This window comes from Gasterosteus aculeatus, chromosome 4, assembly GCF_964276395.1.
Source record: "Gasterosteus aculeatus chromosome 4, fGasAcu3.hap1.1, whole genome shotgun sequence".
Classification (NCBI taxonomy): Eukaryota; Metazoa; Chordata; class Actinopteri; order Perciformes; family Gasterosteidae; genus Gasterosteus; species Gasterosteus aculeatus.
The window spans coordinates 26992559-27010007 of record NC_135691.1 but is presented as its reverse complement, the minus strand read 5'-3'; the positions used below and the strand labels follow the sequence as shown (position 1 = coordinate 27010007).

Below are 17449 nucleotides of genomic sequence, written 5' to 3'. Positions count from 1 at the left end.
GGGGAAAGGTGACGCGGATTATCCGTATTCAACAAATTAGGCCGACATTACTGCTGGTGTGAAACACCTCTCGGTCTCCTTTGCTGTCAGTGTTCTCTGCGAAACGCATTTGCAGCCTGAAAAGGGCCCATTAGACGGACACAGTTTGAAAGGCATGATGTGGCACACGTCAGCATATCGCAGTGTGGGTTACACCTTTTTCTTTTGTAGCTTCCAGAAGTGTCGAGACGAGACTCATCATGTGTCACTTTACTGCTTTATGAATTCTTTTTTTTTTTAGGCGCACACATACATCACAGACATACATCAAATCCCCTGAGAATGCAGCGCAGGCCACGACGTCAACAGAGGCAGACAAAGAATCCAGCAGGATGGAATTATTTATCGAGACGTCGGCGTTGATGTGAAAAGACAAAGGGGGTCCTCTCTTGGATGCCACGTGAAAACTTGAGCAGTGGATTGTGGAGCGTAGCAACTGGAAACGCAACAATTCGTGTGAGATTTCTGTCAGCTACGAGTGAGACGGGCAACCGGAGGACGCCGCTGCACTCTCCTCTTCTAACCTCCCTATCCTGAGCATTCCTGGTGGCTAGGAGCTAACGGCGCTTATTACATTACATTACATGTCATTTAGCTGACGCTTTCCTCAAATAAGCCAATTTACAATTTGCTATGGATAAGTGGCGTTTACAAGTGTAACAGTGTTAACTTAATGGGGGGGGAACCAGAGTGGCGGCCATCGGCCACTGGGTCACGCTCACTGGGACTGGGACAGGTATTCGGAGAAGCTCTTTCATTCTCCGCTCAGGAGGACTTTCCTCCATCCCATCATTGGATGGCTAATCATCGCTTGCTATTATGTCAATGCAAAGAAAACAACCCCCTTCTTGTGGGGTCACAGCAGAAACAATCCCTTCATCCTCTTGTGAGACAAAGAGCATATTTTACCCTGTTCACATTGAAAGGTGTAAGGCACCCGGCGGAGGGGGGGGGGCGACACGTGCATTGAGAAGACTTGTCAGCCTCGGTCACCTCCGCGCTGTCAGCGACGACGAGAAGACGCGCAGTGGATGTGACGGGAGCTCGGCCCCGATGAAGTTCGCAGCGATGTGACGGGTAAAGAGTCAAAGTTAATTTGGGGAGTTTGGCCTTCTCATCTGGTAAATATATTCCTCACAGGTCTCCTGAGCCTCTAGTCATGCTCTAATTGTGCAAAGTGAAGTATAAATATTCACTTCCTGTGTGAATCATAGTTACTGCCAGCGAGCGGCTCTCAGGCACTTAACAGTTGCCGTGTCGAAAGTTCCTATAGCTGCTCAGCTCCATAATTATCTGCACAGTTACTTGATTTGAGTCGTTGGCGCTCAGATTTGAAAAAAAAAAATGTGACGGAGGAAATTAGAGGACAGATCAGTTCTTTGTTACAGGAGTTCAGATAAAGTGCCTTCTTTAAATAGCCCTCCAATTTAATCTCCACGGAACACAGTGCTCCACATCTTTAGGAGCGGGGCACTTTTTCACCAGCTAAGTGTCAGTGTCCCAGTATTACTGAGCTACTTTTACTACAGGACCAAGTGGCTCAAATAAAACATGTCTTTTAAGTATTAAAATGTTGTAAATCCAGTTATCATTTCCACCACGTGGTGACATCATTGTGTAGTCGAGCAGCAGCCACGGGAATCAACAACAGGATTTTCTTTTCACAACTCCAGTGAGAAATGTCTATTGCATTTTGTCTTTTTTTTTTCTTTCAGAGGGTTGGATCCTGCCATGAATTCCACATGGGACATTTTACATTGCAGAGTATAAACCCTAACTCCAGCACGGTGACCATGGCAGTCTCTCTGCTAAGATCCGCCTGCTGCATTTCCTAGCTGCTGGATTATCCGGGTCCGCGTGTGCAATAGTTCGGATTCCTCCTCCTCAGCTGGAGGAGATGGTGGAACGATTAAAACGAGAAACACATTTCTGCTGTCAGAACCATCCCGGCCATCAAGCGCTGATGTGACGGGGGGCGGGGCGATATTAGCATCACCTGATTTGACCTAGATTGCATGCGGGGAGAAATATGACACCCAAAATTAAACACTACCTCTAGGCTGAATATCACACAATGCGATCAGCAATAAACCCCTTTGTCCTCCTCCTAAGTATACTGGCTTATACAATAAAACAACTTTCCTATATTCTAGTAGAGAGGAATCCTCTAAATGAGGAATGAGCCTTTAACCTTTAACCCGAGGACTCCTCCAGGCAAAGGAGTCAGAAGCTGCAGTTTCCTAAAGGCGCTTTCCGTGGTTACACCGAACACATTTTCATGCCTCGAGGAAGGGGGTGGGGGGGGGGGCAGAATGACTTGCGGGGATGGAGGTGTTACAGCATATGTATACATCATTTGTTCCAACTTGAAATCATTAAATAAGCAGCAAGCAGTGCTTTTCCATTCAGCGCCCGATGCGTCTCCCTCCGTTGCTTCGGCACAAACTTGAAATTGAAACTGATTTACATCACAGTTGCCAGTGCCTCCGCAGTGCATCAGAAAAATCCTCTCCAGAGGCGTCCTCGATCTGCGTGTTATCCTTCATTGTGACAAAAACGCCGTCGCCGTGCAGCTCTTCTCTTCAGAAATTGAATCATGAAATTGAATTTTGGGCGCAGGGCTTAAACATCCACAAATGTGCAAAGAAGTCTGCCTCAACATTTGAGCTTTAGTGATCCATGAATGATGGAACGTTTGCCAGAGTGAGCCCTTGACGGTGGTTTACAGGCCCGTACATTCTGGGAGTGGGAGGGGTAAGCAGCAGACGCCGATACTATAATCGTGACAGTCTGTCGGTTTTTACTAAAATTTGCACTATATATTATTCATTTTGCTTCATAGTGTGTTCCAGCTGGTCCTTTGCTGGCACCTCTTTCATCTTTTGTGTGTGTGCGGGCGCACGGGCGCGAGCGGCCCCCTTCCTGCGACCATTGTTAGTTTTAATGTATTTTTAATTTCCCTCAAAGTGACTGGAGTCCTCAGTGACCGGCACTCCATAATTGGCTGCCTGTGTAAACATCAGTCAGCCTAACGAGAGTGCTGGAGCTTCTACCGTGGGCTGCTCCATGTGAAAATACACACACACACACACACACACACACACACACACACACACACACACACACACACACACACACACACACACACACACACACACACACACACACACACACACACAGGTATGTTCCCTCATTTGCAAGTGAATGCAGCCTTGGTTGTTTTGTGGGTTTTTGCCTTTTGAAAAACACAGCTGCACACAGAGAGACAGACACAGACAGAGACTGACAGAGAGAGAGACATAGATCTCATTAACCAACGAGAGTTCCTCCTGGGGGATCAGGCAAGAAGTGTTTACCTGTTACGCCGTGTGTATGGGAATTAAGCGTGAATCCAACAGACACAATTAGCTACACGTGGCACATTAGCGAGATCTTAGCCGGGGCCGGGCTAATGCATATATAATGTATTTAAAAACAAAAAATAAATTCTGGGAGCATTGAAATGTGTCACACCTCGAGTTTGACTGCAAATGCGCACACACACTCTTAGAAAATACGTAGACACAGCAAGACGCCTTATTCAAAGCAAGTTTGTCATATATAGGATTTATTTACATTTTCTATTTACAGATTTTATTTCAAAATCTTCTCTGTACACATTTTTAAATTCAAGAACCACAACTCCGGTCGCCCACACGCTCTAGTATTATTAGATCTGTTTTCTGAGTACTCACGAGGCAAAAGCACATGGAGGGAGGATCATTTTCATCTCAGTTTGGTTTTCATAAACATTTTCCATGTCTGGAGAAATAGAGCGACAAGAAAGGAAATATATGGAGAAGTGAAAGCAGCTGCAAATGTTACTTGAGGATACACTCCTGAAGAGGTTTCAAAGACTGTTTGAAGCTTCTGTGTGTGTGTGTGGGCTCAAGCCACATACCACCCTGGCCTTCATCGCCATGGAGACGTGTACGTGTGTGTGTGGGGGAGGAGACCAGCTAATTTGAGCCTGATAGCGTGGCGTGAATGTGTGTTTGCTTCATAAACCAACTCTCTATCACAAAGTAGGCAGCTGCGTCTTGTAAGGTGGGAATTACTGCAATATGACTTCACAGCAAAACATTGAGAAACTGTGCTAATGATCCAAAGGCGAGGGGGTGGGATAGAGGCGGAAGAGGGGGGTGGGGGGGGGTGCCAATCCTTCCCTGTTCACCTGTGACTCGCACACAGGCATACCCCGTTCTTTATTCATATAACCGGTAAGCGCACAAGCTGATGTTGTGTCAGGAACTGGAAGTGATGTCTGTAGGTAGTGAGCTTGAGCTCTTGTTTAGGATTTTAGTTTTTGTAAAGGCAAAAAAAATAAAAAATGGCTTTAACGAGAGGAGAAATCCAAAGGTTTCAGGGGAGATGTGCCATTAAGTTTGAGCTATTGAAAATCCCAGAGAATGATTAAACCCTCCGTCCCAGCAAAAAATGAATAAAAAATAAATCTCTTTTCACAGCAAATGCTAAATGTCAAACTATTGCTTCCAATGAAAACATGTAAATCAATTCAAGTTCATTTTAGAGCGAGAAAGAAACTAAGACGTTCGCTCGCATTCCCGGAGTCAGGCACAACTTATAATAGGCTTGTCATGTAAACGGCATAACAAAATAAAAACAAAAAATCTTTTAAAACGCTGATTTAAAGAACAAATCTCATTCAGAGAGAGAGAGAGAGAGAGAGAGGAGAAAAAGGCTGTAGACTAAAAGTAGGTGCAGTTTTTCCTGGTCAGACAGAGATGAGGGGCTGGTGAAACCGGTGCAAATTGGGGGGGGGGAGTGATCAAGAATGACCTCAAATAGGTGCACGGCCCCCGTCCCGTCTCCCCTTCACATGCCTACGCACACCGCCTCGGCGTCCCGCCGTGACAATAATGGATCGTGGTGGAGACGCGTCAGGAGACCAGAGACGTTAACCGCTCTGCGTTATGTCATGAATGTCATGAATGTCTGCCCCCCCCCTCCCCGCCCCCCCCAGGCCCCCCAGCCTACCCACATCACACCAATATGGTGCTACTGACTTTGGGTAAGACATCCTATGTGCTGTATATGAACAAAGCACCGAAGACACGAGTCGTACACGGCCGTTGTCATGGTTCGACAGTGTTTAGCGGGAGGGGGGGGGTCAACGAGGGTCTGGTTCAACGCACCTGCTGCTTTTGTTCATCTATTTGCAGCGCACTATTTTAACATCACAAAGGGCCGGTGTAATAACAGTTATCGGTTGAGCCACGGACATTTAAAGCCGCAATTCAGCTCGACTCCATCAGCGCTATTAACGGAAAGAAGCTGTAAAATCACCTGTTGGAGGCTATCGAAGCCCGATCGCTGCTGGTTACACACGGTTTACTGGGATCGACAACCCACGTCCTGTGTGAAGATTAAGACTTTTATTTCTATAAAATCACTTTTAGAGGGTGTGCCATCAAAAGTTTTTTTATATGGACTCTGGATGGATTCTGGAAATGATGCACAACCAGCTCTTGCATTTCGCATGGGCTTGTTGCAGGAATCCCCCCCCCCCAAAAAAAACCCCTCGAACAACGAATTGTTGTGCCAACACCGAAAGCTGACAGACAGTCGGAAGGTTGCGTTTTGCTTCTGCACCCATGACGACGAGGCCCCGAAAGACAGATGGCGAGGAGGGGAGAGTAAACAAAGACGGCGTGTTTCTCAATTAAGGCAAAATTGTTCATTCGGAACTCGAGTTGAAAAGAACAACCCCGTGAAGAAGCGCGCCTTTCCTCCTGTGAATCGGAACTTCAGCCTTTCCGCAATGTGTTTGGATTTTTGAGCCGAACTTCAAAAAGTTGAAATTTTGCCCCTCAGCGGCGTGTGCATGTTTGTCAATGTGGCGACGAGTGGGTTTTGAGGTAGTCCCGGGTTCCGGGAGGAAGAGTGTGTTATAAGACAGTCTCTCTCTCGCTCTGTAAAGTCCTAATGTCTCTCCAGTCACGCAGCAGGAGGAGGGAAAAAAAAAAGAGGAGAAAACAGGAGAGGTCATGTTCCTCCTGGTGGCGTTGGGACCGGGAGCGCGGGCTCTGATATGTAAACCATACAGTGCGCTGCCCTTTGGCCGAGGAAGGTCACACTTTTGGCCAAAGGGAAACAAGACAAAAAAAAGATAATGGCATTTCTGGTGGTGTTGAGCTCCTGGTCCTGAGGCTCGTACTCACTGAGGAGTCAGTCAGTAAGAAACACCCACCCGCCCCCCCCCAAAAAAGATTAAATCATGGTCGTCAGGGATGAAGGCGGCGCACATCGGAGAAAAATGATTTAAAAAAAAAAAAAGGCTGCACTGCACATCGTCACGTTAAAATGCTACGCCACACGTCCTCTTGGCCGTCGGTTGATTCAAATCTCTTAGTAGCTAAATGGGAAAGGGAGGTTACGAAAAAAGGGGAGGTCCTTCCCTGTAGGAACAGAGGCCACGTAGTTCAGCAGACTGCGGGGGAAGAAGAGGAGGAGGAGGAGGAGGAGGAGGAAGAGGAGGGGCGGCACGCAGCCACGCTCATCATCTCTTGTAGTGGTTGGGCGCGTCGGCGAAGGCAAACTTCAACCTGTAGGCTTCGGCCAGCAGGACGCTCACTTCCTCGTTGCCCCAGTGCATCGTGGGTAGGTTCTGCAGGAGGATCATCAAACCCTGTTGGAGGGGAAACAAATGGCAACAATTAGAGCTAAATCAATCATTTGCAGCATGGATTCACTGTGTAAGGGAAACAATCAAGGATTGCAGCTTTTCTAAAGTGAGCATTTCCTTGTGTTTCATCTAAATGCTTGTGGAACATCATCGGGCTTTGGGTTGTTGGGCAGCCAGAACGACACGATTCAAGATGCCCCCTTCGAGGTCTGGTGAATTGCAGTGGCCATTCCTCCACTATTTTCTCATGTGTGATGATCAAACAACCAAAACAGAAAAAAATTGAGTTGGTTGAAAACGCACCGCACCGACACACAGCTCCCCCCCCTCAGGACCCCGTAACCCCCAGATACCAATCACACGCTCACACCAGCCATGGTGGGCAGCAAAAAAGGATTTTTTTCTGGAAAACGACAGGACCCAAAAACTACGTTGGACTCCCTAAAGGGCTCGACAGCATTATTAGAAGCTGCGGTAGCATTTGGGGGCCCACAAAGTAGACGCTGCTGGGGGAATGTTGGTGCAGCAGACAGGCACACTTCCACTTGCCTTCTGCCTCTTCCTGGGCGACACAGATGTTATTAACTCAAAGTGGTTTTCTAACATTTGTGAGAGAACGGGATTAAAGAGGAGGAAGGGGGGGGGGGGGGGGGGGGGGGGGGGTAATCAAGGTCAAGTGCAATTCAGGGGGGCTTAAGCCTTTCCCCAGCTTCTTGATTTGTTACTATGTTAGTAGAAGCTCTCTCTGTCGCTCTCTCTAGTTTAATCTAGCCATCTAATGCCTCTCTCTCTCAAAGGGGAATGAGAGAGGGTTAGCCAGGAGACAGACCGATTTTGCGTAGCGGGCGCTTTCATCATCATGGCTGAAATCACTGCCGAGACAACGGGGTTTACAACCAATCGCCGTGTTGATAAATCGGACCGAAAGGACCAGCGGCGCCGGGTCCGGTGGTGTCGACACTCATCTGCCTCCAGAGCCCGAGAGGAGCCGCCGTTAGCCGAAGGAAAGAGTCAAACTACACAAAATATACACCGTGACGAGGCCCTTTTTTTTGGTATCTTGTTTGGCGCCGTTAATTACTCTTCCTGCCTTCCTCGCATGTTTTTAATGAGCCGAGGAGACGACCCCGGTGACTTCTCAACGCAAAGCATTTGCATTCGAGGGAGGGTGGAAAAGAACAAGTTTTCTTCACCTAATTAAGCTCAAATCTGCCGTCCTGGTCAGATTTCACGGATTGGCAGAGTCTCCGCACGCTGTTAAAAAGTTCAAAAAGGTGGAGCTCGGTTTCGACACGTACTAAATATGTTTTGACCCTTTGTCCAGAGGTGGTGGTGTTTAAAGTCAAAGGCTGCGATTGAGCGCCGCTTAAACGGATGTGGTCAAACGTAAAAAAGCAGGATCAGACTCATCATCAATACCGTCAAAATCTAGCTGCTTGTTTATTCTGCCCTGTAAAAACCGAGGGCATCTGTTATATATCGCTTTTCACAGACGAAGGCCTGGACCGTGACCCTGACAGGCCGGACTTTTCGGTTGAGAAAGAAGCGCTTCTCAGAAAGATTTCTATATTTTCTTGTCTGCGTTGAGGGAAGAGCAGCGTAGCAAAGAGCGGAGGAGGCACCCTGATTGGGATTCAGCTCGCCTGTCTCTCATCTGTATTCAATAGAGTATCACTTTCAGCTCCCCCCCCCCCCCCCCCCCCCCGCTCCCTCCCTCCACATCTCCCTTTCATCACTCACCCTCTCTCACATTCTCACACACACACAGACTTTCACCCCATGAAAAAAAAAGGCACCAATGTGGCTCCCAGCTGAAGGACTGCGCGTCAGCACGTTTGCTCACGTGGCCACAATCAGATGCTCGAGGAAACAGAGAGGCGCCGCTGAACATCTGTCGGGCACGTTGAGCTTGACGCAAACAACAAATATTTCATTTAAGTAGAACAAAAGAGGGAGCAGGTTCAAAAGGAGACGAGAAATACGGCCATCAGAGAAGTGTTTTGTATTAGAGATAATTCAACTGCGTTGTTAATGAGTGAGTATGTTAAGGTTCCTGTGCATGGCACCGGGGGCGAGACACCGTGTACCTCCCGTACCGTACTGCACGGCCGCAGGCTCTTCAGGGTGAAATAATATGAATAAAAAGCAGAATCACAGCAATGTATGCTGGGTAAACATGACTCGTGGGGGAAATAACATATGCGGAGGAGCATTGCCGCGCTGAAAGAGTTTCCTTGGTTTTTAAAATGAGTTTTGAAGGCTTAGCGGGATTTGATCAGTGCTTTTGCTCTTTGCTTGTTGTTTTAAAACAATAATAATAATAATAATTGGAATGACAGCAGCAATAGTGTAAATCACTTAAAATCTCGCCAAAATAAAAATGAAATACCTCTACAATGAATATAAAGCAACGTGTCTTCTTAGTGTACATTGCTTTGCATCAGGACATCTGTATTATGGGCAAGAACTTTCCCCCTAAATTCTCTTAAATCCACCAATAGGGTGCACTTTGGGCTTTGTGTGTGAAGAACGTTGTCCTCTTTAAAACAAATGTCATGTGCAATATATAACTATACTCTGCTATTGATGATAGAAACATTATATAATAATCATCCTTTTCAGCCTCCACACGGTACGTCCAGACAAACCGCCATGGGCGTCTAATCCACAGCCGCGGTGCAACCACACGGCAACAAACGTGCACACGTCAGGTGCGCGCGCGCTCACGCATTCGTCCGCCACACAAGCACACCCGTACTTGACTGAGCAGCTTCATTAGAAGCGTATTTCCAGCAGCCATCTGCTGGCTATCACGTCTGTTGGGCTAATGACTTTAATACGGTTTAATCGCATACATCTCGCTGTCAGGTGTGTGAGTGGGGAGGGAGGGGGGGGGTGCACTCGCTCCCCTCCACACAGGTGGCAACACTACACGCTGAGAGGCCTCAAGTGTTTGCGCGAAACGAGTGTGGGTGCATCTGTGCCGGAGAGGAATCTGCATTACGGTCGATGTATGATCCGCCCGTGTTGGTGGGTCGTAAAGGTCTGAGAGCGAGTCTGTTTGTTACTGTCTGTGTGTGTGTGTGTGGCTGTTAGGAATAACGCAGCGAAAGAGATGACACGGTTAGTTAAAGGTACAGGCGAGGCAGGCGTCTGTGTGTACGTCGTTTATGTGTGTGTGTGTGTGTATGTGGGGGGGAGGTTACGGTTATCCGGCCATGAATATCCGTTTATCCCACAATACTAACAAACACATTGATCCACCATCGCCGTATACAGTAGGCTACAAAGGGAAGCAATTAGCTCTGCCGCCTGAGCCTGCCAAGTCTTAAAGTGGTTAATGGCTATTGATAGTGAGGTGAAGGCAGATTGTCGATAGACTCTGCTCTCTCTTCATAAAAGTGATTGGGATCGTGTAAGGAACACTCGGGTAGTGCGCGCGGTTATCGTTTTAACCCGCATCCGAGCCGCGTTAATGCGGTCCATCCTCAACGGCCCCCTGCACGTGCGCGGCGTTCCGTGGCGGACCCTCCCGCCTGAGTTAATGAGGGTGAACTGCGGGTTCGCACTGTGGGGAACCCCGCGCGGGAGCGGAGGAAGAAGGAGAAGAAGCAGAAGAAGAAGAAAGAGCACACGCGGCAACCCAAAGGCGAAGCAGAGCCGAGCCGGGGTCTTTGTCGCGCGCTTCATTTGAGTTGAGGCACGACTATTAGTTAAAGGAGGCCGAGCCTCAAATGGAGTAAAATAGGGAAATATTACTTCAGGGACCATTAACGCAATGGCCGAGGCCACACACAAGGACACACGCCCGAAAAGACAGCGACCACTCCTTTTGACACGTGTTATTCCACCTCCTTCAACCGTCGCACCTTCATGAGCGCGCGCACCGGAGATGAGGCAGCTCGCACGCACGCGGCTGCCTGACGGCGGTAATGGTGTTTCACAGCATCCTGATGTGTAATGGGCCCAGGCGCGACTCAGTCAGGGCCATTAGCTCGCCGCAGTTCGTATAATTACACAAAATGGGCACTCTGGCAAGCGGTGGGTGCTAATGCGAGAGCAGGAGCCGACGCGGGATGGCAGTGCCAAGTTGTCTTATAAAACGAAACAAAAAAAAGGCTTGGCGGAATAACAACGCGTCACACGGTGTGGCCGGTATGGCTTCATTTAAAAGTGTCCACTGCCTCACCGGGTTAAGAGGACGTTGTTTATGCTCCCGGTCCAGCTCTTTGTAGCCACCCGGACATACAAAACAAAATCTCTATACTGCTGCTTCAATTAACACAGCGTCACGTCTCCGCAGTCAGATAACAGAATCTGTATTGAATAGTGATTTAATCACCCGTAGACTGCGTTTACTGCCAGTTGCTCCAAATGTCTGCAGATTGCAAAAGCACTCATTCCATCACAAAACAGGTACACAAGATACACCGTCCTTCTGCGTGTCATTGCTTTACCACAGTTGAATCAGCAGTCCCTAAAGGACTGCAGCGGTAAAAACTGCTATGTGAGTGACGGAGCGTCCAACGCGACTGCGCTGGAGCCGATGGAGAAACAGAGGCACACGTTCACACGCGGCCTGTTAGTCTCGGGTCGACCGGCAAGAGGATGTAGATGCTAAACAAGCATTGTGTAAAGCCATGGCGTCCCCACTTCAACAGAACGATGGAGGAACGCACTATGGGTAACGCACGTGCTCATTTATTCGGGCACATTTCATGCAGCCGTGAGAAGCACCAGGGAAAAAAAACAGCTGCGTGTAATACAATAAACAACCTTCAGTATTTGTATTAGACGTGCAGTGGTTCAACAAGTTCCTGTGTGCGAAATTTGTTAAGTTGTGAACTGTTTCTTTGCAAAAGGGAGGAGATAAGGGGACGCGTGGGCGTGGGTGCGACCTTCGGCCCAATATATACTGTGGGAGGGTGAATGGGAACGGATGGCGGATCGGTTTGAAAGCTCGGAGTACGCGTGAAGCCGTGGGAGTCAGGGTTGAGCTTATCGTTTAGATACTCCAACTCCTGCTGACACCTCGCGGCACACTGTATTTTAATGGTCGTAATTGAAAGTGGAAAAAAAAACAAGAGAGTAAATAAATGTTCTTCTGTGTGGAAAAATATCTCTGAGTTCAGCAGGTGGTTTTTCTTGTTTCTTGGCCTGCACCCATTCTGTACCAATGCTGGTTCATGGCAAGTTCGGAACCCCTAGAGGGGAATGTAGCCGGATCCGATCCGAGTACTAAAACAGCTGTCTGTGATTTTCCTCGTATCTGCGTATGGAAACAATTGGTGCAGTGATGCGCTGAACTACAGAAAGTTGAATGACACCCTGATAAACAGTTCACGATCCCTGATAACAGCAACAACAACCAGGAGCAGAACACCTCACTCCTTGCTTTGACCGCACATAAGAGCATTTAAATCTAAAATTCAATCTTTATGTCTCAGTTCATAACTCAAATCTCCTTTTTCCGCCCTATTTTTCTTCAAAATCTATTCCTCCCTCCTTATGCTGCTTCAGTCCGTTTATTCCTCACAAGCGGGTCGATAATGCTGTTTACTTGGCATTTTTGTGTCTTAACCGAGCTGAGCAGGGGAGCGTGCAGTCGGCTTAAGGGCTGACGGAACATCTTCTGTTATTCCGTTATCTCAGGGGCCGGGAAAAAAAAAGAAAGAAAAAGAAAAGGCCCCATAAAATGCAGACTGCCTATCTCTCTTTTGTGCAGAAACCTCAGCCGGTGATGAGAAAACTTAAAAGCTAATCACCCTGCACACGATTTGTCCCCGGGCTGATGAATATTCCTGAGAGACTCGTGGCGACGGCGAAACCCGCCAACAAACGGTCGCACTTGTTCCCACAGTGTGGCTGCAAACACACACACACACACACACACACACTTTCGCTTGCTGTCAGTGGCTCGGCGTGACGGATCGCTACCGACTTTGCAGGCCGCACCGGTCATCAAAAGCGTACGGAGCGATGAGTCGGCGTGCGTGTCCACGCGAGTTAGCGTCACGGTGAGCCTTGGCCGTCGCTGGAGGAGAAGCTGCGAGGTGGAAGAATGAAAAGGCGGCGGGGGTTGTGGGGGTTATCAACTTCCAACAGATTAAGAGTTCCCTCCCATTTCTTCCACTGTTTTGGGACAAATAGATTCCCGTAGCACATCGGCGCAGCACTCAATCCGCGGGGTGATTATTATACTTTTTTTTTCTACCGGGGAGGGGCTCGTCTCAATCCACACGCCGTCGACTCCGGTGCCATCCATCAGAGAAGCCCTGAGCGGGCTCCGTGCCGGCCAAGTTCAGGTTGAAAGTTATGGAGGAGGGGCGGGGGGAGAAAATGAGGCGGTATCGTCGTGATAAATGGGACGAGGTGGAATTAATAGGAGGAGGGATGAAGCTGCAACGCATGCCCGTGATGATCTACACCAACTATTACTACCACTACCTGCGAGGAAACGATGATGCTCTTCAGTAAGTCATTAGTAAGTGACTTGTGACACATGGGTGATGCAGGTACAGACCGAGGCATTGGTGGCAAGATGCTATGCAATGATGGATTTCACTTCATCGTATCGTATCATAAAATGACAGAAATACAAGGAAGGGGGATTGTTGGAAACTCACTGCAGCATTTGTGTTGGTAAGCTCAAGTAGAGCGACCAGACGTCACGATTAAACCGAGCAGAGTTCCAGTTTTCAAGCATTTGTCCTGGCGTCAAGACAGCGACGCACTTTGTTCTGATAATTAGACCGAGTGAGTTTAGTTTGTCCCAAAATAAAACTAGATGTCTTCGTGAAATGTGTTGCCAGGCACAGCAACGGATTGAGAGGATGGTTTTCATGTTGAAAATAAGTTAATTATATACCACGTCTCAACATAAAAAACAGGGATAAAGACAGCAAGCCAATTAACTGATTTGGGTTTCTCTGTGTGAATGTATTGGGAGTTTTATTTCCCTCTCTAATAAGGCTTTCCGTTTTAAAAACCTGTCATCTGGGTCTCAAGTAAATTGTATTTGCAGATGCTGCAGTGACTAAATGAGGCTTCAAATGAAATACATAATCACTCTTCCATCACCACAGACAAAGAAGTACTGTAGTCAACTAACTAGCAAACAATCATTTAACAATCAAGTTGAGTTCCAGAGATAATGAGCAGTTTCACAGCTTCTGTAGGATATAAGAATTCATCTGAAAATGTTCCCGCTGAAATAGTGCTGACATTTCCAGAACACTTCGGTTCCTCTGGAGTGCCCTCCTTCCCTTTATCGCCCAGGCAGCCTAACCCGGGGCCTTCGCCACACGTAGCTGATCTGAGGACAGACGCTGGCATTTACAAAAGGTCCACAGTCTTTCACACACCATTAATTAAAGGGAAAACAAATCTTGGCATCCCTCCTTCACTCCTCCACCCGTCGCCTTCTTTCCTCCCTTTGGCTCCTTCTGCACGTCTGCGGGAAAACTTTTAGGACAGTCGGGTTGCACTTGCCGGCCAACTAATGGGTTTTCTGTCACACAGCCGCTTGGCCTCACATTAATGATCGCAACGATGGAGGGGAGGGGAGGGGGAGTAGAGGGGAGGCTGGACCTCACAACGGGGAGCGCTCGCTTACTAATGTCTACTGTCTCAGGGAAAGTGCGGGAAGGCCCGAGATCAAGAAATAGATCTATTTCCACTCTTAATCCAAATTGATATTTAGAAAACATGAATCGCTTTTTTTACGTGCAAGGACTTAAATATGCTCGCTACATGATGTTTACAGTATTGTTACAGAGCAACAGTAGGCGGCCTGTGTGCTACACGAAACGGACAAAAAGCAACAAGCACGCGATGTCTGCTGAACACGAGGGATATGTGTCGCTGCTGGATAATGGACTTCAGGTCTACGTTGCCTCATACAGAAGGGGCCTTATGGTGCACGGAAAGGTGCTCTGATGCATTAAAAAAACATGTCGGAGGAGTTGTGCATGTCAATAAGCCCCAGAGATGGAGACAGGAGATGGAGGCATATGGAGAATATAGCGTGCATGCAGTTATTTGCTTACTCTCTTCTATAGGACGCTCATCAATGCCAACTCCAAAGCCTATGACCTGAATCCTACGTGCGAATGCCGAATGCTTTGAGGAAAAAAAATGAAGAGGCATAAGTTGAAGGGATATAAATATATTTAAGGCAGTTAAATATTTCAGCTCAGAAGCCAGGAAATATTGCAAATGTGACGTTGGTAAATTGAACGACTCTCTCACAGGCCGTCATATTTGGAAATAAATTGCAAAACGGCAAACCGAGCAATGATTCCCTTCATTCTGGCATGCATAACAAGTTGACATTTGCGCTAAAGCCTGACAAGTCGGAATTTCTAGGCTGTCGGGTTGTGTCTTATTACTCCATTTCGAAATGCCGCTGAAAAACAAGGTTATCCGATGCATCCGAGCCTCGAGGCGCTTCCCCAGCGCAGGCGGCTGTGTCGTGTCATCCGCAGGATGAGGGCACTGCTCCACAAACGCAGGCTTTCTTCGCAAAAGCAGCCCCTGCTGGGCTCTGCGGGCGGCACCGACGAATGGGGAAATGGCCGCAGAGGGTTCCCGGCCCGGCTAACGGCGAAAGAAAACGCACAACGTCTCCGTGCGCTGTGCGTGCAAAAGTGAGCAGAAACGTACGCCGCGAGATCAACGGCGTAGCAGCAGGTGCAGGTAGTCGTGTCACCGTGGGCGTGTGGCTTTGAGTGACGGAGAAAACAAATGGAAAATACCAACACGGTTGGTGGATGCCAAAAGTTACCGAGCAGTCCGGGCCTGCCGTTAGCTAGCTGAGGTGGAACGCTGGAAGGCAGATTGCTCGGGGAGCCAGACGCCAAACTCCTGCTTCTTTTCATTTAGCAGCTTAACCAATCCAAATTCCACAACCAGGAGTGCAGATTCATCCTTACTCTCCTGACTACGTTGGATAACAATGCATGAATCACCGCTTTGGAAATTGCTTTCCCCAATGGGGTTTTAAATTAAAACTATAAGTGAATTCATTATTGGTCCTCCCTCTCAGGACATCCCGAGCCAGTTAACTCACCAGCGCTTTGTCATACATTGCAGACTCCCCGACCTCTATGTCTTACATCAGGAGTAATTAGCTCACACTTGTGTACAGTGAGTAACTACACTGCAATCGTTATAAATAAAAAAAATGTCCGTAAATGAACTTGCTTTTTCAACTCCCGCGTTCGGATTTGAGAGTTTTAAACCTGGAACTTTCCAATCTAGTATCCTTGCATCTTGGGAAAGTGGTGGAATCTATGGCGGCGCTTTGGGATTACAAAGCCATGACGTAAGTAGTTGATGCATTTCAGCGGGACGAGAATAGGTTTCCCAACTCAGCGCAAATCACACAATATTATTACACAAAACAACAAGCTATTAATGTTGCACTGTACTAACTAGCTGCTGCACATCTATGCAGCCCCCAGGGCAGGGGAAGTTTAAATAAGACTCAGATTGACAAGTCAAGGGATTACCCAGGTCAGTTATTCAAGGAACTATGAGAATAGTAAAAGAAAATGACGTCTTCATCTTCACGGTAGCATTTTAAGGATATTTCAGTATGATTTATCATCTGGGGGACCATGGATACATGAGCACAATGTTGTGGTCAGCTATGTACTACATGTGAGATATTTCACTAAATAAGAAGACTTCAGAAGAAAACTGGGAAAAAAATGCGTCCATCCCCTGGTGTGTCGCAATTGGAGAGATTTTTTCGTTAAAAGACAGGAACGCAGACATCATGGTCGCACAAGAAATAAAAAAAATAAAAACAGGATTGGCCAACGTTGGTATAATTGCTTTTTTGAGGGAACATTAATGTCTGAAAAAACAACTTGAGTAAAATCAGACTGAACAGAATCGGTGGCCCGGCCGACTGACACACATTGCCATCCCTAACAACCTTCTAATCACGATGTCAATGATATGCGTGGGAGAGAAAGAGAGGAATACAGAACGGAAGGCAAAAGACAAAGGAAAAAAAAAATCAACGGAGTAGGAAATAAAGAGAGACGGACAAAAACGGAGCAGCTGGGAATAAATAGCAGATCCAGAGATACTGAGTGACAGAGATGCTGAGAGAGACAGTAAGGGGAAAGGATGGCAAACACGAGAGGAAAGGGACGCCGTGAGGCTTCTTGGATGAAGCGTGTTCAGATAAGAGCTGTTCAACGGGCCCTTAAGAACCTGCCACGCCCACGTGTCCACTCTGAGGCTCAGCGGATCCCAGGCAGCGAGCTCTTGAAGTTAAAGTACTGAAGCTGACGAGAGGAGAAATATTGATGTTCTCCCTCCCTATAGATGCTAATCTATGAAAACAAAGTAATATAGTTAGTATAATTGATACTCTCTCTCCCTCTATATATATATATATATATATATATATATATATATATATATATATATATATATATATACATATACACATTTTCTTATTCAATGAGAATAACGTGGCTAACATTTTACAACAATTATAACTCACTACAAATGTTCTTTAACAGCGTAAAACATCCTGACAACAGTTTGTGAAACATACATAATTTGTAAATTGTAAATTCATAAAATGACCATATACTATTCCTATTGTATGACATGTTTGTCTGGAGTCCTGTGGGCGGCATGCTGGAGAGAGTCATTGTGGACTTACGTTTTCAAACATTTGAACGGTGGAGACACATTTTTAAC

The 17449-nt window shown here is 47.2% G+C and overlaps 1 protein-coding gene across 3 annotated transcripts in view; it reads right to left on the bottom strand.

Moving 5' to 3' along the window:
• Window positions 1-3629: 3629 nt before the first annotated feature.
• tbc1d22a (TBC1 domain family, member 22a) overlaps window positions 3630-17449 on the bottom strand; it is an 81154-nt gene continuing 67334 nt past the window's right edge. For all 3 annotated transcript variants that reach the window (XM_040174521.2, XM_040174524.2, XM_040174523.2), the window contains one exon: window positions 3630-6727. In XM_040174521.2, the coding sequence (XP_040030455.2) occupies window positions 6599-6727 (129 nt within the window). In that variant the 3' untranslated portion in view covers window positions 3630-6598. The remainder of the gene's footprint in view (window positions 6728-17449) is intronic.